This window comes from Anastrepha ludens, chromosome 4, assembly GCF_028408465.1.
Source record: "Anastrepha ludens isolate Willacy chromosome 4, idAnaLude1.1, whole genome shotgun sequence".
NCBI classification, from domain to species: Eukaryota; Metazoa; Arthropoda; class Insecta; order Diptera; family Tephritidae; genus Anastrepha; species Anastrepha ludens.
This window is the reverse complement of record NC_071500.1, coordinates 98,074,154-98,100,713: the sequence shown is the minus strand read 5'-3', so window position 1 is coordinate 98,100,713 and position 26,560 is coordinate 98,074,154. Positions and strand designations below refer to the sequence as shown.

The 26,560-nt window shown below is 40.9% G+C and overlaps 1 protein-coding gene across 1 annotated transcript; it reads right to left on the bottom strand.

Annotated features, from left to right (window-relative positions):
- Positions 1-432: 432 nt before the first annotated feature.
- LOC128860290 (uncharacterized) lies at positions 433-26,233 on the bottom strand. The gene is made up of 6 exons (XM_054097722.1): positions 25,656-26,233; positions 9,561-10,543; positions 9,276-9,494; positions 2,598-4,442; positions 2,239-2,359; positions 433-2,166 (listed from the first exon to the last, which is right to left on the bottom strand). The coding sequence occupies exons 3-6, from the start codon at positions 9,440-9,442 to the stop codon at positions 580-582; spliced, it is 3,720 nt and encodes a 1,239-aa protein (XP_053953697.1). The 5' UTR covers positions 9,443-9,494; positions 9,561-10,543; positions 25,656-26,233; the 3' UTR covers positions 433-579.
- Positions 26,234-26,560: the final 327 nt, after the last annotated feature.

The window sequence follows — 26,560 nt, the reverse complement described above, 5'->3', positions numbered from 1 at the left end:
AGTTGTATACAGCAACGGCGAATATATAATTGGTTAACTTATTGATATAATTATTATTTTTTGTTTAAATGAAAGACTTCGGTAAAAAGACTACGAACTTATTCCTCAACCTAGCACAAGCTGGGACAGTGCTAAGACAACAGCATCTAACTGCGTGCGTTGGAAAAGCCTTGTAGAGGCCCTATGCTTCTCAATGAGTAAACAGGAGAACAAAAAAGTGAAGCCCTTAAATATAGCAATTTTTAGATGAATTGACGATAATGTCAAAAATATTTGCATCACTTGGCATGAAATCGCTCAGTGAACCAATAATTGTATGAAAAAAAACATGCATATAGATGTATAAATTTTTGTATTTTACTTTATTAAATAAATAATGTCGTTAAACTAATTTCATTAATGAATTAATTATTTGTGCATTTAAATTTTTTAGTTAATCAAATTATTTACACACTTCCCTTTCGAAGTCTAAAAACTTGCTCTTCAATTTGCTTAAGAAATAAAATAATGCCTCTTATGGGTTAAACTCCTATGCTGACTATGCAAATATGGAGAAATTGAATTCTCCTTCATTGACCCTTATAAATACACCTTGCGCCCATCTGGCGTAATATAGTGCGTTGTCACCCCCTGTGCATTGGTCACATAAATATTGTGATCATTCTCGCCGCCACGAGGCGAGCGCGTTGTCGTTTGGTAACGACTGCCATAACGGTTATTACTAACATAACTCTTATTTGGGTAATCGTAGCGATTACCCGATGAGGTAGCAGCGTAACTGGGACGCTTCTTATAATTTGCAGATGAGCTGCTGGAGGAGTAACGATTTTTGTTGTAATTAGCTGAAGAAGACGGGCTCGATTGGGTATAACGATTGCCGTTATCGCTCGGGTATGTGTCAGCGCCACGATTGTAATGCAATCGGTTGTCGCCGTATACCTGCAGGCGCGTACTATGATGCGTAGTGTGTTGTTGTTGGTGCGTTGAGGACTCACTATAGTAGATGGGGCCCAACTGCTTGTCACCATCAAAATTATCGCTATCATCTGCGGTCGCATCAATGTCATTGTGCACCGGCCGATGGCTGTCGGATACCACAAAATGATCTGCATCCTCATTTTGCATATAATCGGCATAGTTCGAGGCATATAGAATGGGTCTATTTAGAATTTTACCCTTGCGTATGTGCTTGTCGTAGTGATCTGGGAAGATCACGCGTTCACCGCTTTGTTCGGTATGTTCCACATCGAATTCTTCGCGTGGTTGGCGTGTGGGGTCATAGCCACTACTTTCACTGGGCTCTTTGAGGAGCACAGTCTTACCGCGGCGTGTTGGCTTTTTATAGTGTTCGGCTTCAAAGTGTATTGTGTTGCTTGGCTTCTCGGTTTCACGCAAATTGGTCACGTCACTATCATTTTCATCACGAAAGCGCACCACTTTGTCGCCTTGGGTATCCAGTGACTCGCTGTAAGCCGCACTCTCTTCTACTTGGGCATCTGCGCCAGTGGGAAATTTCAGTTTCTTTTCCAATCTGTCTGCATTAAATTTATTGATAACTTCTTCCAGATAGATGTCTTTCAAACGCTCTGTCTCTACCTGCCCATCGCCTTCCGGAAAGAAATGCTGACTATGTTCGCCACTTTTGAATACTACTCGCCCTTGTGAGTCGCCATATTCGGCGCTTGCAAGCGATTCGCTAGTGGCCTGCTCATCTTCAAAGTCTACCACTCCGTGCATATCCTCTTCATCCTCAGAGTCGTGAAAGTCTTCCGAATCGGTATCGAGTGGAAATTTTATGCGCGCCTTTTCATTTTTCGGTGCATCCTCGAAACTAATCGCGCGTTTAGCACGACTGCTCCTACGCTGATACTCAACGCCACTAATATATTCAGAGAGTATATTGCTAAAGAAATTGCCAATGCCCTGCGTAATGTCGAAGCTGGCGAGTGTGGGTGGTGGCGTGGGCCGTGGTGTTGTGGTGGTTACAGGCGGATCGGCGCCGGTTAGCGCAGAAAGCAAACTGAAGAGTGAAGTGCCACCAGACGAGCTGGACGAGCTGTGAGTTTGCTGCGTTGGCTGCGAAACGCTGGGCTTTTGTTCCTCCGACTCGCTGAAGAACTTGAAGAAGCCACCGCGATGGTTGTTCAGATAGTAGAGTATCTCGTACTAAAGTGTGCGTGCAAGGAAAGGTGATGCCAGTGAGTTGATAGGAAAATAACAGTATTTATGTAGGCTTACCTCATTCTTCGGACACTTAGCATACGTTTGCGTACAGCTGCGCTCTCCACCGCTAATGCCCAGCAACGCTGCACGTCCGTAAATGAGCGCTGGCGATTGTGCTGGAAAGCCGGCAAGGAAGCTGTAAACGGCAAGTAAGAAGGAAATTGCATTAAATACGCAAGTTTATGGATCTAGCAAGTACATCAATTCAAATTTTAAACGAAGTACAACATACACCGCATACACCAACACATTTGCCTTCGAATGCGCCTGGCGTTCAAAAGCAATCACTGCTCGGTATTACTGCTAATACCCAGCAACATTAAAATTGAATTACTCTTACCCCAATCTCTTGCCACGCACTCACACATACTCACTTCGTTATCGCCGGTGACGTGATGAAGTTAGGCAATTGTCCACGTTGTGTTTGACTAGCAATCATATTGCACAGCACCTTCGGCACGCATTCCAAGTCATCATTCCGTGCGATATTCTCTAAAGCTTTTATGAGTTGCATGTTCGGTGGGCGACCTCCACTGCCCAACGGGCGCGTACCAGTTAAAGCGTGCAGCAGACCACCACCACCGCCATTGCCGCCCAAGAGTAGGTTAGTGAATTGTGGCGCATACTGTTGTGTGCCACTGAAGATGGAGGCTAAGGTAGCTAAGCCGCTCATGCCACCACTAATACCACCAGCAGTTGGCTGCTGTGGCTGGTATTGAGGCGGGGGTGGCCGATAATTTGGTGGCGGTGGGTAATGCTGCGAAGGTGGGAAATTCTGTGAGGCTGGGTAACTCTGCGGAGCTGGGTAGTTCTGCGTTTCTGGGTAAAATGGTGACGTTGGGTAATACTGTCCGGGTGGGGGTCTCTGACCGCTACCTACGCCTGATTGCTGCACTGAGGGTGGTGGTATTTCTCCCAATTGATACTCATAGTAATTATTGTTGTAGTTTGGTGGACGTCTTATCGGTTCATTGCCTTGCGGGTAGTAAGGCGGTGCTGGTCGTACAGGAGCTGATGGCGGTACGGGCGGACGTGGTGTAACATACAGAATATCGTTGCTGTAATGTGGTGGTGGACGCTTGTAATAGCCACCACCAAGATCGCCCGCCTTACCGCCGCTTCCAGCGCCATGCAAATAATTACCAAACTTGTTTGCATAATTAGAAGACGTCAGCTCTGGTCTGTTGAACGTTATTGCAGCCATCGTTGTTGTTGCTGTTACTGTTGGCGCTGCTGGTGCTGGTGGCGTTGCATATGCTGATTGCTGGTAATTTGGTGTGTTGTCTTCTTGTCGTTTCGGTGATTGGAAATTCGATGTTTGCTGTTTATAGTAACTGGGCGGTGGGTAATCATGCGAATCGTAAGAAAGCTTTGTAATCGTACTTGGCGATACACCCAATTTACCCTGGAACGGACGTTCCGTTTGTGTATCACCATCACGTCGATTATAGTCGCTGGTGGGTGGTGTGGGCACGGTGCTGTCAACCATTTCATATCTGGTGCCATACGAAGGTCGTTGATTGTAAGACGCACCCAGTTGTTCATCAAACACATGTCCAGGCCGTTTATGCTCGCCTCCTTCCACCACATACTGTGGTCTCTGCTGATTGTACGTTGCCGGTGGTCGTTGTTCGGCACCCACAACCAACATGGATTGCACCGTGTACTCTTGCGGTCTGCCAGCCTCAGAATATTGCACTTCGTATATCGGTTCGGGTGCTGGACGATAGTCGTGTTGGCGCTGACTGGTATTGATCTTATTAGTGTAAGGGTCTCGATAGATAAGTATGGGTGTTGTGTGTAATTGAACGGGCACTAACGACTGCTGTGTGGACGACGGTGACGGTGCGTTGCTGTAGAGGTACTTTTGTATATCAGTGTTTGTAGTAACTACGGCTGAGGCAGCTGTTGCTTGCTCCTTTTTATGTGGAAAGCTGAAGTGCTTTTCTTCTTTTCCATAGGAGACTGAACCATATGGTCCTCCTTTGCTAATGTGCTGTGTATGATAGTTCGGTTCAAGGTAACTGGGCGGATATTTTTTGTATGTTGACTGTGCATCTGATGGTGTAAACGAGATAATTTGTGATGGCCGAAAATTGCCATTGTCACCTGTAGACTGATGGCGCTGTAAGTTGTTGCTGGTCGTGGCTGAGGTTTCTTCTTTTACCTCGGAAAGCAGCTGTGAAGGGCGAAAGTCTTCGTTGTAGGGCGCTGAGTAGCTGCAAGTGGAAAAAATAAAATGAAATAAAAGAAAAATTATGAGGGGTCTTTTGTATTTCGAATGAGTTTTGTTTTTCTAGGGCCATGCTAGTGAGCTTTACTAACGAAACCGTGGGCTAAACAATGTAATCGAGCATTCCGACGCACAAGTGGAACATAGCGAGGAAATCGGTGTCGCCAAATCGGATAGCTCGATTTTGCTAAATACAAAGTCTCCGTTACAACAAAGATCATAGGCTATAGATTTGACAAAGTAGACTTTAAAGTCTACCATACTCTGATAAATAAAACTGCTGAAAATCCAAAGCTAAATGCAAAATCTTTCGACCCACTCTTCGATGCAAAAGGATCATAGGCTATGGGTTCAAAAAAGTACATCTTAACATCTACCACACCCATCGTAAAGGGATAGCACTGAAAATCTAAAACCGCTGTGTGATAATAAGTTCAAAAAGGCGGAAGCGCCCATGAGTAAGGAGGTGAACTTCGTCATGTCGCAGGTTGACAGCGAAGCTAATGTTACTTCTTATATCGCGAGTCTCTCTTCAGTATGGCACAGCTATTCAAAAGGAAAGAGAAAGAGAGGCTCTAGTCTTTTTTCGCCATTTTGGCCGCGTTAAGCAAAGTCTTCAACTACGGACCGCATTAACGTCGGGGCTCTATAGAAGATCGCAGAGGATGTGAATCCTTTGGATACATTTTCAGCACTCTAAGGATAAATTTACAGCACTCTTGCGTATGCTCGTTTTTCATTCCCCCTGGAGCAAAAGTATTTTTTAACTTACAGGGTCCGGAACTCGAGTGTAACCAACTTCAAACCTGTTAGTTGGCTAAATAACAGTTCAGAGTTTTGTTTACAAGTGCGCGGAAGCATTTTGCCGAGAGTAAGCACGAAAAAAGCAGTGGATCTCAAACGTAAGTGCCAATCAAATGGCGAAAGAACTGAAAATACCTCAAAGTCAACCCCTATAATATTCAAAAGCAACAAGTCAGACTTGAGACAGCGCAGGAGTTGCTTCCCTAGGGTGAAAGCGGTCAATATCCGAACATTGTGTTTTTTGAAGGGAACATTTTTCAAATTAAGCAATTCGTAAACTCCCAAAACGATAGGGTTTATTTGACCGACCGTTCATACGAGAATTTGAGTCATCGATTCGGCACTAGGAAGCAGCACCCGCCACAAGTAATAGTTTGGGCCGCTGTAACCGCAGATTGGCGCTCTCCAATCGTTTTCATCGAGCCTGGCGTCAAAGTAAATGCGAAATATTATCGGGAAAGTATTCCGGAGGTTGCTTTGAAGCCGTGGGCAGACAAACATTTCGGTGGACCACCATGGAAGTTTCAATAGGGCTTGGCACCGTGGCACCGTCTCACAAAGCTCGAGTGAACCAAGAATTGTTAGAAAACCACGTTCCGAACTTCATAACGTCCACACCAAAGGCTCTCAAATTCACCAGACGCGAATCCGATGGATTATTCTCTTTGAGCCATTTTGAAGGGCAAAGTCCGACCTAAAAGATTTACCAGTCCGGAGGCGCTGAAAAAAGTCACATTCGGGCAGCTTGCCATTCGTTCCTCGACCGTCTCAAGGCCATAGGCAAGGCAAAAGGTGGTCATATCGAGCAAAAGTAAATTGATTCTTAATTCTGTATTATTTTCACACATTTTTTACTTTGAATTTAGCAAAAGAATTTTCCAAACTAAATTTATGGCACTTTTAGTTGGTTACATTTCGAGTGCCGGACCGTGTATCGCAGCACTTCACTTCATCAGCTGAGTTTGTTTTAGTGAAGTTTGAACTTTACTCGTTGACATCAAACCCTAATAGAAAACCTTTGGCTTGCAATCAATTTGTTTCAGTAATCTCGGTAATCTCTTCATAATTCGTGTACGTAAGGGTTGGTCCCTATAGTGTTTTTTTTTGTGTTACTGTAATCAGATGTTATTCTGACAGTGACAGCTCTTTACCGCTGGAAATTTTGATATAATCTTAGTATAATATCTTCGCTGAGCGAAATGAATCGCTTTACGCTTTAACAACGTAAAGCAAACATATTTCTGAAGTCTGTATTGTGTAGCCCAAACTGTCCGTTTATTGAAAATAAGTCAACATCAAATTTTCTGATGAAGCGCATTTTCGGCAGCTATGTTAACATATTAACAAACTGATACATAAGGTAATCAGGAAACCCACACTGGGTCGTCGAGAAACCAATGCATCCTTAGAACAGTTTCATACCGATCAGTGGCCCATTTTGTCTTTGAAAATGCTCCTGGAAACGCCATTTCTAGTTTTCATGGTGAGGCATGATAACAATTTTTCCTGACTGTAATTTGGAAAAATGGACTTTGACGATCTTTGGGTTTAACAGGATGGCGCGCCATGCCATGCAGTCCATGCCACAATCGTTAATTTGAGCGCCAAGCTCGGTAATCGTGTTATCAGCCGACTCGGCGATGTCAATTGGTTGCGATTTCACGTCGTGAGACTTTGTTTGGCGGGTACTGTGAAAGACCGCTGTAAAGCGAACCATCGGTTAACAATTCAGGTTCATACGGCAAATATCGCACAAATCATTTCTAAGATAGCACCAGAAATCATCACGCAGGTTTTAGAAAACTGTGTTAACAGAATTAGCTAATGTGAAACCAGCCAGAGGTAGCCACATGAATGAAATCGTATCCCATAAATAATGGGAATATTTGTTCAATAGTAGACTGAAAAAAATAAGTTTTGCTAAATTTTTTTAAAATTTTTAAATAAACCTCTCAACCACCCTGTATCTTCTTTCTCATATTATTATAAACAGGGTGGTACTATCAAAAGTAGCAATAAACGTGATGAGTTCTCGGTTGGTATGAGCTGAGGAGGTTTTAGAAAGAGTTCGAATCTTTGGAAAACGATTTCGCGTCTGATTGGTAATAAAACGTCTGCACTTCTGACAACTTATGTAACTTTTTGTTTGGTTTTGCATTCATTGTTTGTGCATAATAAATTGGAAGTGAAGGCTTCAAAAACGAATAACTTCCCATATATCTGTAGTGCATTTGTGGTTCTTTAAATGAGCAAAACAAGATGATAGCCGCCTCCTTGAGAGCCTGTGGTCTACTCATGAAAATATGGGCCTCGCGTCCACTCAGCTAGCGCTGGATTAGTGCGGAAACGTGCAAAGTCGTGAGATCCTTCCGACCACAGTTGGATCGGAGACGCTCGAGAGAGCTTCTAAGTCTAACAAAGCTGCAGGTTGCGAATTTGGGAGTTATGCTTACCGGACAGTGTTCGTTAAGTGTCCATGCAGTGAGACCTCGAATTGCTTCAAGCCCGTTTTGCAGAAGCTGCCTAAGGGATGAGGCGGAATCACCTCAGGATCTTCAACTCAGCGGCTCTGCTCTCGTCGGGTAAAGATTTAGACATATGGGCTTTCATTTTTTTGCTACACCTCCGAATATTGCGGGTTTAAATATCACACATTTGGTGAAATTCACCAGTAGCTTGAAATTCATCGGCCACTGCTGGTCGTGAACCTCTAATCCAAAGCACCTTCTTCCTTTTTTTCACCTATGTGTTTTTTTTTTTTTTCTGTTTCGTTCCCCTCCTGTATGACATGACAATGGTCAAATTTCAATTATTCGTCCAAGTGGACTCCTCGCAAGGGCAACCATTTATTCTATGCCTGGGGTCTTGAAATTGACTTTAGAGCTAGGCTCCAATTGACTCTTTTTCTTAGAACCTTCTGTCCGTTTTGTTTCGTGCTGGAAAGATTTGCGAAAGAAAGCGTTCCATCGAAATTAACCCATTCAATTGCACACATATTTATTTTCTTCTTGGTATAAAACTTAAGGCAAGGTCCCTTTCGCCCCTTCTCTTCGCCATCGCCCTTGACGACGTCATTAGCCAACTGACCTTGCCCAAAAAAGGGAACGTAAGGAGTTTTACCATACATCTTGGGGTCCTGGACTTCGCCGATGACATCGGCCTCCTCTCTCAGAAACTCTCTGACATGCAAGCGAAGGCGACCAAACTTGTCGCTCTGGCACGCACTATCGGACTGGAGGTTAACATCGCCAAGACCAAGGACATGAGAGTTAACCACAATAATGCAAGGAAGATATTGGTTGAGGGATGCAGATGGTGGAGCAGATGAAGATGTCAACTACAGGCTAAAGAAAGCAAGGGAGCATTCGGGCGAATGCATATAGTATGTGGGAGTTCGCAAATCTTCAGGGGCACTTCTCTACGAATATTCGGCTTACGCGTAAAATCCGTATTGTTGCACGGAAGCGAAACATGGCTGGCCTCTAACACCATCACACAGGGGCTACAATCCTTCATCCACAAATGCCTCCGCATCATCTACAGAATATTCTGACCAAACACCATCAGTAGATTAGACAAATCGAACGCAGAAAGTGGCGATGGATAGGCCACACATTGAGAAAACCATCAGATAGCATCACGAGAATGGCACTGGACTGGAACCCCCAAGAGAGCAGAGGTCGCGATCGACAAAAAAAACACTTGGCGTAGCTCGATGTTGCGCGAACTAGCAGATGTCGACATCTCCACGAAATAAAAGACTTGAAAGTCTTACATATAAAGCATAATTTTTTAAATAAATGCAATAAATATCAACGCTTAGTTTCTCTGCTTCTTCCTTCTTTTCTGTACTTAGTTTTTTTTTGAATTTGTGTATGATTTCTGCTCAATGACCTCGCGTGCCTTTGAACCTCATCCAGTGTATATAAAAAGTATCAGCAATAATTTCCTCAACTAACTTTTCTCATTACTCATTATGCGCTCACTTACCAAAACTTCTCTTACCCCAACTTACCTTTCATAATCAGCGATAGCTCCCACATTGCTGCTACCCATCACCTGCACCGCACTGCCACCACCACCAGCAGTACTAGCCGTATTACGTATGCCCGTCACGTAGACAGCAAACGTTATAATTAGAGTTGCAATTTGTTGCATACATTTCGGCGGTGAGAACAACATTTTAGCAAACCTTTCTGCTACTTATGATATGCTGCACAGACGGCAAAAATTGCTAAGACGGCAAAATAGAAAAAAAAAAAATATAATAAAAGAAAAAAATAAAAAATTAGTCGCGTACTCATGCAACACTTGTCACCACTTGACTTTGAATTATTCCAGGCAATCAGACAGCAGCAACTTCTCTGGCAACTCCCTGAACTCTCACGCCGCACGCACACCTTGAAGTGCTGCTTTCTTTTCGCCTCAAGCGTGTCGTTGCACGCGCCAAAACAATTCGCACTTGTCCTCCGTCTGCTGGCGCTTTTGTTGCTAACACTTTTATGTAGGATCTCGTTTTGGATTTTACTTGGTTTTGAAGCAAATGTCAACGTTGCCGTCGTCAGCAATTCATAAACATAAGCCAACAGCAATTGCGCTGAGACAAGAGATGATAGTCTTTAACTAATGTACTTATAAGCTGCTAGCGACGCTCAGGGTATGGGTTGGAGTTGCAGGTTGCAGGTCTGCAGCGCGTTGCCACTTGGCACCTCGCTATGCTTTTTTTATGAAGAATGTGTGTATGTGGTCGCGTTCACTAACACTCATGCCACGAGTTGTTGCTATTTGAGTATATCATATCTTGGAATTCGGAATGTAGAAAAATTGCAGCTTTTCTTTTCATCCGCGGCTAGTCCTTGGAGATCACGCTTTCAAATACACAGTCTCGTATTTGCATTGGCATTTAAGTTGCAACGATTTGCACTACTTTCCACTTCCCTTTCGCTCCTTTTCCTTTCACGCTGCTATGCGTGTACCACAACTTCTTGGCAATTCTCACGTGCTCATCTGGGACGATAAATACTTTAGTTGATTTTCCCTCAAGTTTAGTATTTGCGCCAAGTTTTATTGGTCTGCTCGTAGCGTATTTGCTTTGCTTTGCTTACACTCTCCGCATTTGCTACTTCTCTACCACCTGATTTTGGCGCAAATTTAATTTTTCCTGATTATGCAACGTCACAGCATTCCTTGCATTCATTGCATTCACCGGCTGCCTTGGCGTCCTTAGTGGATTATGTTGATTTGGTGTGTACAATTTTTCTGCGCCTTGGAGTTCGGTGTTGCCTGCAAAGTTGACAGGATAATAAATGAAAAAGTCAGTTTAGTAGTTGAAATGTTGCATAATGAAAATGATGGCGAGTGAGTGAGGGCATAGAACATCTAGTGGCATAGAAATTATTGCATGCAAATTATTCAAATTATGTTGATTGAGTTGCGTTATGAGTGTTGTGACTGCCTGTACGTGAGGTGTATTAATGAAAATATGAGGAGCATAAAATGTTGGTGTGAGATTTCCACTAATACTCATCAACTAAATATGCGTTATTATATTTATTAGACTTGCAATACGAGGTAACTATACTGTGGATAACTTGGAAAAGTATATAATTTTGGTTAGTTATAAATTTAATACTTTTTCACTTCTCAATTCCCAGGCATATAAATGAGCGCTCAGACTAAAACTGCGTTTCTTCAATTGATTTGAAGCTATTAATTTAAAGAAAAAAAATTTTTTAATTCCGAGGTGTCAGCGAGTTCCCATTCCACCTTTTTCGGAAGACTCAAAGAAGTTCTACTATTTCATAATCCTGATTGCTTTTCATTGACCTATCTCACGGACTGACTGTAGACTTAAAAAAAAGTAAAAAAAATGCTTAGGTCTCACCGAATTCCTAATGCAAATTTTTCGGAAGACTCGAATTTTATGGACTAATCGAGTGGGCTGAAAAAAAAAACTGTTTGAATGAAAGGCACCTATGAAGTTTTTGAAAAGCTGCATATTTCAATTGCTTGATAGTTCCCAACGCACCTTTTTCGGAAGACTCAAAAATATTCTCCCTTTTCGTTACCTTGAAAATGCTCCAGCACGTCAGGATTTTTGGCAATTTGAAGTTAAATAGTCAAAAAATGCAGATTTTGGCCATTTTTTTAATTTTTTTTAATTTTCCACAACGCCATCCCAAAGTACTACTCTTTAGCTTTAAGGTCCTTTTTTAAAAATATTTTTACGATTAATATAAAAAAAAGTTATTTTTTTTTGAATTGGAGACTTTTAGATGTGCAAATTCAACCTTTCTAACTCTCGAACGCCCCTCTAAAGGCCGAATTCAAAATAGTATAATTTTTTTTTATATTAACCGCAAAAATATATTTAAAAATGGATTTTAAAGCTGAAGACTAGTACTTTGCGATGCCGTTGTGGAAAATTAAAAAAAAACTTTACCTTGCTTAAGAAAAAATTAAAAAAATTGCCAAAATCTGCATTTTTTGACTATTTAACCTCAAATTGCCAAAAATCCTGATTTGCTGGAGCATTTTCAAGGTTATATTCGTTTTCAGCTTAAAAAAACCTTAAAGAAACACCCATAGCCGTTTTAGAAACTGTACCTCGCAGGACTGTGACATATATCCGATACATTTTGGTACATAAACTTTATTTTTACTTAATTGTAAAATGTGAAAAAATTGATGGGTGATATAACTTTTTAATTATTTTTTTCGCAATCAGGACACCAAATTACAAAGTAATTAGTTAAAATTGTCGAAAAAGTTTTTTGGTTGTTGGCCTGTGTTATCTTTAGATTAGATTTGCGGCGGGTTGGACCGGTCTGAGCACTCAGTCAAAAAGCCCTTCTACTATACCCTATATACGCATAACAGGGAAAAAGGGAACTACCCCAACTGCTGGCATGGAAGCGCTTTTAAATTTACCACTGCTACATTTAGCAATACAAAAGGAAGCTACTATGCAAGCACTCTATTTTTATAGGAAAGAAAAACTTAAACCAGGAGATGTTACTGAACACCTCAATATCTTGAACAGGGTTCAACATGCAGTATGCATAACCCAGGTGAATGACCACACGGAACCTGTACTAAATTTTACAAAGAGATAGAAGGTTATCTTCCGTCTAGGGAAGAGTGGAACACTAACCCCACATGGATAAATGATGACTCACAAAAATGGTACACAGATGGTTCCAAAACGCTCCAAAGAGTAGGAGCAGGAATAGTGGGGTCTAGAGCACTCAACTCCCTAACACTAAGTACAGATACCACATTTTTCCACGCGGAGCTCTTCACCATAATGGAAACAGTGGAAATCATATCCAAAAGAGGGTTCGAAAAAGTAAAAATTAAAATACTTTCGAACAGCCAATTGGTTCTCAAAGTCTTGAATAGCTTTACATTCAAGTCAAAAGTCCTAATAGAGTATAACAATGCACTCAACAAACTGGCCACTCATAATCAAGTCGCACTGATTTGGGTACCAGTACATGAGGGACACGAAGGAAACGAGAAGGCAGAATTTTATGGCAAAAAAGAGGCGGCTTTACAAAAATAACATAAAACAGGAAACTAAAAAATGGGTCCAAACTAAAATCAGGGAACACTGGAACGGCACAAGCGGCCTTAAGAGCTCCAAAAACTTGAACTTCAAAGCAGACAGAGCAAAACCTTCTCTTACCTTAGATAAAAAAGGGCCAAGATTACTTTGTGGAGCACTTACAGGTCACTGTGCCTGTAATAAACACTTCAACACAATAGGATTATCTAGTAGAAGATTATGCAGGTGCTGCTGTAATCAAGAGGAGTCTATGGAACACTTAATCACCAACTGTGAGGCATTAGGCCACAGGAGACATAGAATCCTGAGCTCGTACCTACTAGAGGAGGAAGACCTACAATTGCTCCCTAATAAGGAGCTGGTTCGATTGCTTGGTATAATAAATAGTTACGATTAAGTAATTAGGGGCGCACAATAGATCAATCTGGTCGCAGTGCATAAAAGCCTTAGCCTAACCCGTACAACCATTACCATACAAGGATAGATTACAGTGGAAGCAATAGACACATAGGTTTGAGGTCACTCTACCGCAAATCTTTTGGATTCCTTGATGAATCTTAGGAGGCCCGGAAGAGGAAGAGTATGAACTTTATCCATACTCAGTTCATCGCACCCCAATTCATCAGATAATGACGTATTATCCAATCCTCCCTTAATTAAAGATTGCAAATAAGTTTACTTTGTTGTTGTTCTCACCCTCGAAAAAGTGCATTTTGTGTGGCTATTTGAAGTTATTGAACAAGTTATAAACTGCTGAGAAAAACCTTACACCCTTTTTGGGTGTTTGACCGAGCTTCTCCTCCTATTTGTCATATGCGGCAGATGGTTTTTATGAAGAGTTTTTTCTTGGCAGAGATAAACTGGGAGGTTTGCCATTGCCTGTCAAGGGCCGACGGCTAATAGGCATTTTTTTTTTGTCGGGACAACTAGTCAGTGCAGCACTCAGACATTAATTAACTCCATTGTACTAGACTTGGATTCCCTTTTAATTTTCTTTAAATCTACCCGATCTCCGAAGAAATCTGAGTAGATCTTTTGGTGCCAAGGAGCCAAGGTAGTCGCTTCTTAACACATCAGTGCCAAAGACCTCTAACCTTATTCGAGCGAAGTGGTCCGCCGTCTTATCCTCCTCTCCACAAGCTGGGCAGAGTACACTGTCTGAGATGTCTACCTTTTCCATGTGCTTCTGCTTAATGACACGAGGATTTGCAACAGTCGATCGGGCATGACTGGTAACGTCAGTTTAGTCTATCTGCAGCCTCTCTCAGCCCTCCAGGCACGCCTGTGGGTTGTAGTAACCCATTTATTAACCGTGGCTTTGATGGCTGCAGAAGGGAGTGGCAGAACGGGTTCCGGGACAAAGAAGTTAACATCAGGCTATTATGTCTACCGACATAGTTCTGCCTGGATTTACAGGACTCGACTACCCCTGATGTGGTTGGGGGCTGTCTGAGGCCATAAGCGCAGCTTGGATGTCGCTGCAGACACATATAGATCTGCCTCTCCTTCGGTTTCCCACAACAAAGTTCATCGCTTCTTGAACTGCATACACCTCCGCTTGAAACACAGATTCATACATTCCAAGAGCAAAGTGCAGTTTTGTCCTGCTGGATTCCACGTAGACCCCAGAGCCGGAGCCATGTTCGGTCCTGGAGCCATCCTTGAAAATTAGTCTTAGTCAGTTAGTTCCGCGTTCGTTTTCATTAGGTGCTGATTTTTAAGGCGTTTGCTCACGCATCCATCTAACAGAATAGCCGAAATAATGAAACGGGTGACTTTAATGGTTCAATAGCGAAGGTAAATTTATTGAATATTTAAAGGATAAAAGTATTAAATTCAATAACAGTGCATTTCAAATTCTAAAGTAGCAACTCAACCATACGCCACCAATGCCAATCAACAACTGCCTGCACTTTCTCTCTGTCATCCCCTGCTAAAATTGCCAACAGTTGACACATCTAATTTCATATTTTCGGAAACACTGCCATGCGCCGCGGCTCAGTATATACTAACGCTGTGCTGTTGAAGATTTTTTCCGCATTAAACTCTATACTCCATTTTAAAATTGTTTCGTTTTCAAGTAGTTCGATTTTTTACCGATAAAAAAACATAATAATTGACAGAACAAAATTTAGCAAACTATATAAGGTATGTGGGTAGGAAGCTCGAATTTTGCGAAAATAATTTCGTTTCGTGTCTCAATAAAAAAATGTTGGGGTCAATCATACATACGTACGCACTTACTTCTTTAAGTTTTTGTTATTAAATTTGAGTGCGTTTAGTAATAAACTTTTTATTTGCCTATAGTCTTTAAGAAACTTTGCATATACTAAACTTATATGAAAAACATTTTACAAATTATATTTGTATGCCCATAAGTCACAACCCACATCGCGATGATCAACCAAATATTGGCTAATTAATTCAATAAAGATATTTCACGTAAACTGATGAGTTACAAAACACTGACCTTCGCATTACGCTTTCTCTTCAAATTCCCTAAGATGTACATTACCACAAGCTTTTATGTAACTGAGCACCTACACGCCTATTATTTGCTTCAAAAGCGCATCTAAGCGTGCTAAGGTTGAGTAACAACATGACGAAGATGTAAAACGATGGCATAAGCGGATTTGCTTTCGTTATGGCAAATGCCAGTTTCATATAAAAAAATTGTTTGCTCGAAATAGCAGAGCAAAATATGAAGATGATATCTCTGGAAAGGTATGATGTTTACTGCGGATTTAAATTTATTAACTTTTGAGTGCGATGCTACACAACTCGCATTTAACCCTCCTTTGGTACTCGGGGCTGACACAATTTCATTGACACAATTCCATTATAGCTAACGATTTGGGCTTCCAGGTAGCTTCCTGAAATTTCATTTTCTATCGATTTATGGATATAACCTTTTAGAAATCATCCTCGAACAGGAAGAGAAAAGGGCAGACCCGGTTGCCCAACAGAAGCTTTTAAAAGAGGTGTCCAGCGGAGTGTTTAAAGTGATGATCGGAATTAGAAAGACTAGACCTAAATTTTATGCAAGAGTATGAAAGAGTTTTATGGTAAACTTTTGCAAGAAGTGTATTTTGAATGGAAAGGGTATCGAAGCATTTCGGAAAAATTACTACATATATTAACAATTTCACTGAAAACCTTTGCTTTTAAAAGCGTGCAAAATGGAAAGAAAAACGGATTTTTTATTTTTGTTTTAAGTATTTCATTTCTCAATCCATTGTTATAAAATAATTTTTTTTTTGGAATCGTCTTCACATAGACAATGGTCACAGACATAGCCAGGTCTACTGAACCCATTTTGATGAAATAAAATTAAAGTGGCATACCTGTATTATTGATGTCGTTATCGTGTGAACTGCAATCATTCCGAAAAAAATTTCAGTCTTTTTTTCGGAGTTTTAAAGTAAAAAAGGGTCAAAAAACATATTTTTGATCGATATTTGATCGACCCCAATTTTGTCAAATATTTTTTTTAAGATCGTAGTTCACACGGTAACGACATTCATACTGAACGAGAACCTTTTTGTCTACTTGACACCTGTGACGGATTTTAGACACCTAACGGTCAGCGACAAGCCAAATAATTCCTAGTGCCAGATAGAGGAATTTCTGATAAGCAACATTCGGTTAGCAGAGTAGACTTAAAACTTTGAACTGGTTACTTTACAGGCCACTGTTGCCTGAGATACAAAAAATAAATAAATAATTGGTGCGTTAACGATTCTGTTGGGTGTTTGGCCGCGCTCCTCTTCTTATTTGTGGCGTGTGTCTTGAGGTTGTTTCACAAATGGGAGGATCTACAGTGTAAAGTCGCAAATGGTTTTTCATGAGGAGTTTTTTCATGGCAGATATACATTCAGGGGTGTGCCATGGCCTGCCGAGCGGCGATCGGTATTAGAAAAACCTCGTCTATTATTGGCAGAGATATCACTTTAAAAAAACTGATTTCCCTGATAACATCATGTGTCACTTCTGTGAAAAAGACACTGAAAATTCAGAACACATTCTTTGTGAATGTTCTGAACTAGGCTAGGAAAAAGGCTACACCACCTTTATGGTATTGTTTCGTGCACTCGTATAAAATGTGGAACAGTAAACCTCTGATTGAGTTAAAAATTATAAAGAGCCTTAAAATATAGGGTACAACAGTAGGGTTTGCACAATAGATCTCGTTTGATAGCATAGCAGCTAGGGATAGAAAAAATAAATTTTCAGAGGAAAAAAATTTGTGCAAGTTTAAAAAAAATTCAAGGAATTGTCATCAAAATGTCACACTTTTTAATTTGAATTTTTAGCAAAATTTCAAGTATGCAGTTTTAAGGCGCATTACATTCTTATATAAAGTGGAAGTTCGAAGTGACTCAAAAATCGCTTTGATTTTTGACAATTTTTTTTTTTGCTGGTGGTCCTGTTGATTTTCTCCATAGAACGAAATAGTGCATCAAAGGTTACTGGTAGTGATACGACCTTCAGAAGTGAAGGGTAGCTGTGAATAAAAATTTATTTTAGAAATTTCCAGGCAATAATAAGCACCGGGTAAGTTTAACGCCCAAGAATTCCTACTGACAAGACACACCTTCAAGTAAGAATTCCGCCCTGATTCCACAACGCAGCGTCTGTCTTAAAATGAGGAGTGACTTAAACGACGCCTGCCTTGGAAATACAATAGAATTCTACATGAGCTCTCGAGGTTAGGGACTCTAGGCTTACAACCAATTACTCCGAAATCACATTGTTACTGCAACCAGACCTGGTACTTTACCAGTGATCGACGCTATAGTAATTAATCATCATCCCATCAATGTCACATTGCGTTGGAAGCATCATTATCATCAACCTAGCAAGCATCACAGTCCTGTGTGAACCATTGATTCCTTTACACTTGTCCTCCACGTCACTGGGTCTTCAGCTTTTCTTTTGACATCAGAGGTGCCCATAGTCCGTCGGCCTTCTTCTGTGCCATCTCTCTATTTCTTTCTCGGTCGAGTTCTTCTTCTATCGTCTGGTGGATTTGTTTCGAAGATCTTTTTTACAGTTCGAAGTGACTTAAAAATCGCTTTGATTTTTGACCATTTTTTTTTTTTGTAGGTGGTCCTGTTGATTTTCTCCTTAGAACGAAAATCGACTTTGTTTTTTTACATGGGGAAAACACCCAACACCGTCACATGAGTGTTGCGCTCATTCGTAAAGTAGTGTGAGCGGAAGAGTTATTATCTTCAACAGCATGTGGCAAAGTAACAAAACTTGCAACAAACGTAGAATTACAAATGAAATTTAAGTTGTGGAACGTTGTAAAGGAAGTTAATACACTTTAATGGAAGGCAGCCGAAACCCCGTATATCCCACTCGCAACTTGTTATTGAACTTGTTGGGCCACTCGATTGTTGTTGTCGATGTTCATGCTTACTTGTTTTTATTGGTATTGGTTGGTAGCAGAATTGCAACGCTTGGGCGTGTACTGCAGCAGCAATAAAAGTGCACTGGGTAAGAGAAGCAATCGTGTCAGCAATTGTTGTTATTGCCTGGCCAGCTGTAATACAAGCGCTTTGCTGTTGTTATTGTTGTTGTTTCAGCAACAATTACAGCTTGCCAAACATTGAAATGCAACGTTTTTAGAGTGCAAAGGAGTGTCACAGCCATAGAATTCGACTCAAATATGCACACTTGCAACACACGCACACTTCTTTACGGCAATAATCGTTAAAAAGGATGCTGCACAACAAGGATGTGCTGCAGCCGCTGAGTTGCTACCACCGAAAGACTCCACCACAGCCTCCGTCAGCTAGCAAATGCAGCCGGAAATTGACTAGTAACGAATGCATTTCGTTTGTTAATGTAAACTATGAACGTGCAACGCATCTTAAAACGGGTTGTACCACTTGTGTGACGGTAGCCACAATTGCCACAGCTGACTGACAACTCAAGCCTCAACTGCATACACGACGCTAGCGTTTGTCAATTTACCATGAAGAAGTACCAATGCAAAGGGGCATTTAAAATTTTATTACAACCAGTAGAAGACGTGATTCCAGTTTACACCGTTGTGCAAGGCGTGTGGTGTTGCCACCTGCGGTGAAATTTGATACGCGCAAGCCACTACTGCCCGTGACTGCCAACGTAGCTCCTACTGCGCTTGCTGCGACATTGCTCCACATCGCGTTTCGAGTCGTTGATTCAAATGGCAAAACATCGCTAATCGTATCACTCACTCAAGTCGCGCGCTTATTTCTTATTACGATCGTTTACATGTAAAGTATACGTGTATTATACACACATACACGAGTAGTTGTGCGCTTGCAAGCCACTCTGAGTGGTATTCCGGGGGCACCAGCCGCTTGGGTTGCACTACTCAAGTTCAAGTTTATTAGCCAGGTTTTGGTTTGCGTACACGCAATTATTCGCATTATTTTAAAACAATTTTTCGGCACTTGGGCATGCCTAATGTTATTTGCTTATTATTGCCTCCAGAGTAGAGAAACTTTCAGGGCAGTACGAGAATGAAAATTGTTTGAATTTCTTAAATTACTGCTTTTCATCATATAGTGGGAAAAACTTCTGTGAACGGCTTAACAGTAGCGGTGGGACTACTTTTGCTAAAGAAAAATACAGTAGCGTTTACTGGAACTATTATAAAATATTGGGTATTTAAAGCGGAAGCATTGTGTAATCTTTTCACTGTTGATAGCCATTCAAGAACGAGCAATGCCACATCCGGTATCGCGCAACTTTCGAGTGCCATGGAAGCCGAGCTGCAGGCTACTGGACAGATCACAGGAATAGTGATTTTCTCCATAGAACGAAATAGCGGATCAAAGGTTACTGGTAGTGATACGACCTTCAGATATGAAAGCTAACTGAGAATAAGTATTTATTAAAAGTAAGCAGCTCCGGAAAAGCAAAGTACAGAAATAGTGGGTGTGAGTTTATTAAGTACTTGAAAAAATCCACAGTACCGAAAGATCCAACTAACTAAAGCGAAAAAATTCCTCCTCCAAATAAAAATTCCGCCCTAATTCCATAACGCAGCGTCTGTCTTAAAATGAGGGGTGACTCAAACAACGCCTGCCTTGGATATATATATTAATTCCAGATGAGGCCCCTCGAGGTTAGAGATTCTAGGCTCCTAACCAATTACTCCGAAATCATATTGTTACCGCAGCCAGACCTGACACTATATGCCCAGTGATCGACGTTATAGCAATTAAGCATCATCATCATCAAAGTCACATTGCGTTGGAAGCATCATCATCATCAACATAGCATCACAGTTCGGTGTGAACCATTGCCTCCATTATAATTGCCCTCCAGCGGGTGGGGGAAAGATCTCACCCGCGGTAACGTATGCCTGTCGCATGAGGCGACTAAAATCCGGCAGGAGAGGAAAGTTTCTCGGCTGAAAAGACCTCTTATACCCTGGGTACCTCCAGCGTCAGGGCTGTAAGCTCATCAGGATTGAGACCAGTAAGACCAGCATGGCTTCAAGTACGTTCGATGCTACATTATCATTAAATTGGTGGTACAGGCTGAGTTGAGACAACTCCTGAATAGTGGTTCCGGCTCTGAACACAAGCTCCGTAAGGACTCGTGTCAAACCTCGCCTGGCCTCCCTGCACTTGCATACATAACCACGGGAATAAGTTTTAAGACAACTGTACATCGTGCAGAGATACAAAATACAAAAATGGAAGGTAAACAAAAACAACAAAGCATTTAAAGGAAGGGCCGATGAGAGAAACGAGTTCAAAAGTGGCAGCAGAGTACTGCGATCTCCAGTCCTGAGCACGTCTCAATCATCAAAAAAGGCAAATGAGATTAAGGTGGCTCCAGAAGTGAAGCCTAGGAAAACAATAGTGGAGGCTATACGCGATGCATTGAAACAGCTAACACAATACCTCACTCATACACAAACCGGACTACTGTCTTAGTATCACAGTTCTCCAGAACAGGGGTTCGTACAATAGAGCCGCCGAAGGAGAATCCCTTACGAAATGTAAAATAAATAAAATGAAACTTGCGTTTCTAAAGCAAAAGAACGTCAGCATGGACATAAAAGACTTAGTATCAAACTCCAGTAAACTAGCCTAGTCTTGTGTACCGTACCTCACGGAGTATCAAAATTGGAAGAAATTTTCGATGTAATTGACAGCTACCGACGAAACTGGATGACGGCAGAAAAAGAAATATTTTTTGAATTTAAACACTATGTGACCAGTATCGAAAAATGTTGACTAACCCGCCAGATCACCCGATATACCAAAATATTATTTATGGTGTTAAATATTTAAAGTCCAAAGTATACGTCAACGACACCAATACCTTATCTCAATTTAACTGCAAGATCTACTTAAGAAAGAAACTATAATAAGATTTATTAAGTCTCATTTACTTAGATGGCTGGAACATGTGGCTAGAATGCCAAGGGAGCGATCAACGAGAAAGGCACTAGATCTGCGCCCGATTGGAGAAAGAAAAGGGGACGCCCGAGTAAAAGATGACTAGGAGATGGGGAAGCTGATTTTAGGAAAATGCGCGTGCAATGTTGGACGGATGTGGCTGTAAATCGAGATCAATGCAAGAAGCTGTGAAGAAAGCAATGGTTCACCAAGGACTGTGACGCTAAGAAGAACAATAAGAAGGAAGAGACTAAAATACTGTTCAACGTGATGGTAATCATCGAAAAACCCAGACGCGGGCAGAGACACGACAAGCTGCATTGCAATCTAGCCTACAGTCAACGCTAAACTTAGGCATATAATTGGCTCTTTCTATTATGTCAGCCACTTTTCTACCTTCAACGCAACGCTCCAGTGTCCTGTACAGTCATAAGTTCAAGCTTATCCCGTTTGGTGACGGATTTTTGCCTTAACCTAAATTTCCGGATAATATTCCAGAGTCCTAAGCGTAGCATAATTGTCGCTTACAGACTCTAGTCTAGTAATAACCTGCGTTTATGTATGTACTCCGCTGTCAAAAAGGTTGCAACCATTTTCATTTGATTTTCACAAATCCGATCGTGGCGCTCTCAAAAATAAATGCCTTCAATAAATCTTTATTACTTTCTATTGCAATTTTCCAATCTTTTGAAGATAAAAAAGCAAATGCCTGAGTTTAAATCCTTGACAAAGTTATACCTTCAAGCTCCAGAGAGCTTCAAATAGTTATTAGAGAGCTTGCCTTGAGAGCAAATAAATTTAACCGCTCCACCAAAGTTCGTCGGAAGTGGAACTAAGTGAAAACTTTGTGAACTATGGCAGGTTTCAGATGTCATATTCAGTTCAAGGTATGCCCTCCACATTAGTTTCTTATGAAGAATTACTCACAGATATTTCGTTAACGTAGAATTATAATTGTTGAAGCCTTTCCTTCCTCGCCTTCCTATCTCCAAAACTCGGCTTACCATCAGTACGAGGTGTGTCCTGCACATTAGTTTTTAATTCAGAATTACTCAAATATATTTCGCTAACATAAAATGATAAATGCTAAGGCTCCCTCCTCCTTCTATCTTCTCAGTCCTGTTATTTTCCCCGAATTTTTGAAATGCAGTGGTACCACTAAAGACGGCTTTGATTTTTTTCATCTAAGTGGATCCTTTCGTCAGGCAACCATTTAACCTAACCGAAATGTGTGGAGGTTGAGATCTCCCAAATTTACTTCCCGCCCCATTAATAACACTAGCTGATGCCGACACTGGTAACACAAGGAATTAGTACGCCACAGTATAATGGAAGTCCCTGACGGAGACAGGCAAAACCGTTTCTCTCTTCTTTAGTAGAGCATAGAGTAGGCTTTTGAGCTCAGATAGAGAGATCTTACGAGCTTTCACTGTATTTTATAAGGAGCATTGTAGCCTTCGTTATTATTTGAGAAAACTAAGACTGTTAGGGTTATTCTGGGTTTAGATTCGAATTGAATACGCTAAGAACCTCAGAAAATTATAGCCTGAAATTCTGAAAGTCAAACAAATTTTGTCGACTTGTGCAATACAGAGTTGTTCTGTGGAAATTAACAGCAGGTTTCTTCGAAGTGCAAGAGCGAGGATTTTCTTTCTTTGAGCTCAGACAGTCCTAAGACATCTTTTTGATGCCAGTGTACATTGGCAGCATGGCTTGCATGTGATGGAAGTTTCGTACATTCATTATGAGTCAGTCAATTATTAAATACTATAAAATAGGCCAAATCCGCCCTCCTTATTGTCATGATATTATATAAATGCGGTCTATCTAACAATGCTTCGTAGCTGAGTATATGGATCCAAAATAACCCATTTCTAGTCTTACTTCGGAAAAAGTTACAAGCGCATGTAGAGCTGAATCAAATTTGCAGTTCGAAATCACGAATTGTGTGCTTTTAATATTGCACTATGAACGCTTCCATATGCCCAGTGAGCCAAGAATTTTGGATATTGTCAACAATTCTTCAAACATCGGCTTACATAGGTATTTGAAGAGCGACTTTACCTACCTGTAGCGAAACATTTTTCAGTGGATTTCATATAAATGTGAAAAAGCGCCACAGTTATTCTTAATAGGTACACCGTTGCGTAGGTTGATGTTTTCGATTTAGTAGATATTTATATTTGCTACAGATAGGAAGGAATTTGGAGGCCATTGAAATGAGCTTGAAAAGAATCGAAAAATATTCGTTTACTACCTTGAGCAAGAAGTTCACGGAACAACCGCCAGGTTACGCTTTGTAATTTGTCCCATCTGTGATTAATATTCCTACCAAAATTTTAGCGCCAATGCTTGACATTTCTTAAGGTTACGCCACCTTGAGTAAATCTACCTCTGCACGCGTTCTCGATTTGCAGTTTTAAAAAGGGAATTGAATGGTACGAAAACTTCAGAAATTTGGGAAACTGTTTCGGTAATGTTATTCTTAAGAATACAGCCGTTTATGAAAGGCATACACTCTTCAGAAGAGATAGTGAATCCATTGAGGATGACGAAGATGTGGCATTCCGTCGACATAAACAACTGATGAAAACAACAATAAAATGAAAGAAAAGTTGATCAACAGCTGAAAATTAACCTTCACAGAACTGGTAGAAGACTTGAACTTATGGATCCGTTCAGGACATTATAGTTAATTATGTTGATAAAGACATGATTTCCAAGCCTGAATCCGTCTCAGCATTCCTCAAACCCATCATTAGTTGAGACGATACGTGGAATTTTGAGTACGACACGCAATCCAGACATCAGGCTAATGAAAAAATACCGAAAATTGAGTTACAGAAATGTTTCGAGAACTGAAAAAACACTGGCATAAGTGCTTTGCAGTTGCTGGGGAGTACTTTGAAGGCGATAATATCACTTTTGAAGAATAAACTTGTGTTTTGATATTTCTGAATATATTTCGGGAAGTTTTTGGTCGAGGGAGTATGTGTCCAATAAGTGTCTTAAAAGAGTCTGGAGTAAGAGTCCGAGATGAGTTGAGTCATATATGACTCCTACACTGACGGTTCTAAGATGAACTGTGGTAAGAGAGCTGGTTTCCATTCGGAGCCGCTCAACCTATCTCAGTCAATTCGACTTCCTGACTATGCCAGCGTGTTCCAGGCAGAACTTTTAGCGATCAAAGAAATATGAAAATCACTAAGTTGGTGCACGAACATGCACGAAAACTCTACAAGGAAGTCGGTGGAAGGACAGTTAAGCAGCTATCAAGGTCTTAGACTCCAACTCCATTTCATCCAAATTAGTCTTAGAGTGTATAGAGGAACTATAATTGCTTAGTTATTGACTTGAAATTACTCTGATATGGATTCGCGGTCATAGGAACATACGAGGTAATGCGATAGGGGATGAGTTAGCAAGAAAAAGTTCGACAATAGACATAGCAGAGGCGATGGCAGTCTCCACCCTACTCAACACAATAAAAGCATTCATTGCGCTTCACACTATCTTGCTTTAGCCGAAAGAAGGAGGAAGCAACTACCTACATGTATTACAACAAAAAACACATGGCCGTCGTACAAAATCCAAAGGACGAATTACCTGTTAGGATGTTCTCGACCAAACATTTCACGCATCACTGCAACCCTTACAGATCATTGGAAAGTAGGGAATTATGTAGCTGGACTCAACCTCCCTTCAATCCCATCTGCAGAAGCTGTCAAGCTGTTATTTGAATGTCCAGGGCTAGCTATGGCACGACTTCGCTCTTTCGGTAAGTTTTTCTTAATGAAAGACTCAAATTAATGAGATCTCAGACATCGAGAAAAGAATTTGCTGCTATACTTGGATGTCACAAAATGGATCTGACTTAGAGGAACGGTCTGACAAAAAAAAAAACAAAAAAACGGCAAGACATGATCACTCGAGGACAGTGGTAGTAAAACGGTGCTGGTCGCTAATTAGGATTATTTCAGCACAAATACTCAACCTCTTCAACAACAACAACATCAACATATATGACTCATTGCTGTATGCATTTAAACTCATATAAGGCGATTTTTGCGGAAAGGGAAAAATCTTCATTTCGGGCTAGAAGAGCTCATTGTGAGCGTAAGCGCTTGGAAATATGATGCCTTAATGCCTCTTTTATGACTCCAAAGGTTTGCTGGGCTACAACTTTTTCTTGTCGATTGCTTCTTTCGATGGCATTGCAGTATTAGCATTCACGTACTTATATCTTTGTCGCGAGTCAGCTGATTACATCACTGACAGCCACAGCTAAACACTAAATGCCATTTGTTGTAGTTACTAAAACTTTGTTATTGCCACAAATGCAGTTTAATTTGTATTTTCTGTACCGTTACAACTTTTTTTTCATGCATGCACTAATTTTCTGTATGAAATCTCTTACTTTTCTTTAGTGTTTCATATCCCCTTTACAATCTCACTGAATTTAATAATACACCGCAGCCCACTGGAACAGCTTACTACAACAGTACTTTCTTAAAATGTTTTCACTTCCACAATTTTATTTCTTTACTACTCCTCCGCTTTTCTCTTCATTCACATATTCCATATATGCATTTATTAGTACATGTGTATGTGTGTACGTAAGCCTGTCCAAAAAAGCCCGCGTGCCGGAAGCAAGCTGTGCCCCAGCGTTGTTCACGTAACCTCTCCACAGACAATGCGATTACTTTGTTGTTAAAGTAAGTAAGTAAGTAGTTGGTATTTTTTATTTTCTTATTTTTATTTTTTAATATTTCACTTTTGCTTTCATTTCGTAGCTGCTTACTTTTCGCGTACGGCTTCACACAGTCTGTCGCTAGTGCCTGCAAAGCACAATAATAAATATTTTTCTTGTTATTATTTTCGTCTTCGCGTGCCTGTTGTCCCGCTTTTCGTTTGTATTTTCAACCGACCGTCGATGCGCATGCGCTTTAGCCAGCGTTGTTCGTCCGCGCCGTCTCACGTTTGGTTTACATTTGTTGGCCAGCTCAGCTCGTTGGCTCGAGGTTGTTGCCACTTTTGGTGCTCACAAGCAATACAACGATTCAACTCATGCAAGTTTTATTTGCTCTGTTGATTTTGTTTACCATTTTTCAATGAATATCACGAGTGTGAAGCATTAAATATTTCCTTATTGCTTTCGGTTGCGCTCATCGAAATCGAAAGTGAGTTGGAAATTTCTTTCTTGATGCAACAAATGATTTGATGGACCATGATTTCTGAGTGAAATACTCGTAGAGTGAAATGAGTGGAAATTAGTAAAATGGGTGAGAGCACAAAGTGGCGGAGTTTAATGATAGCAAAGAT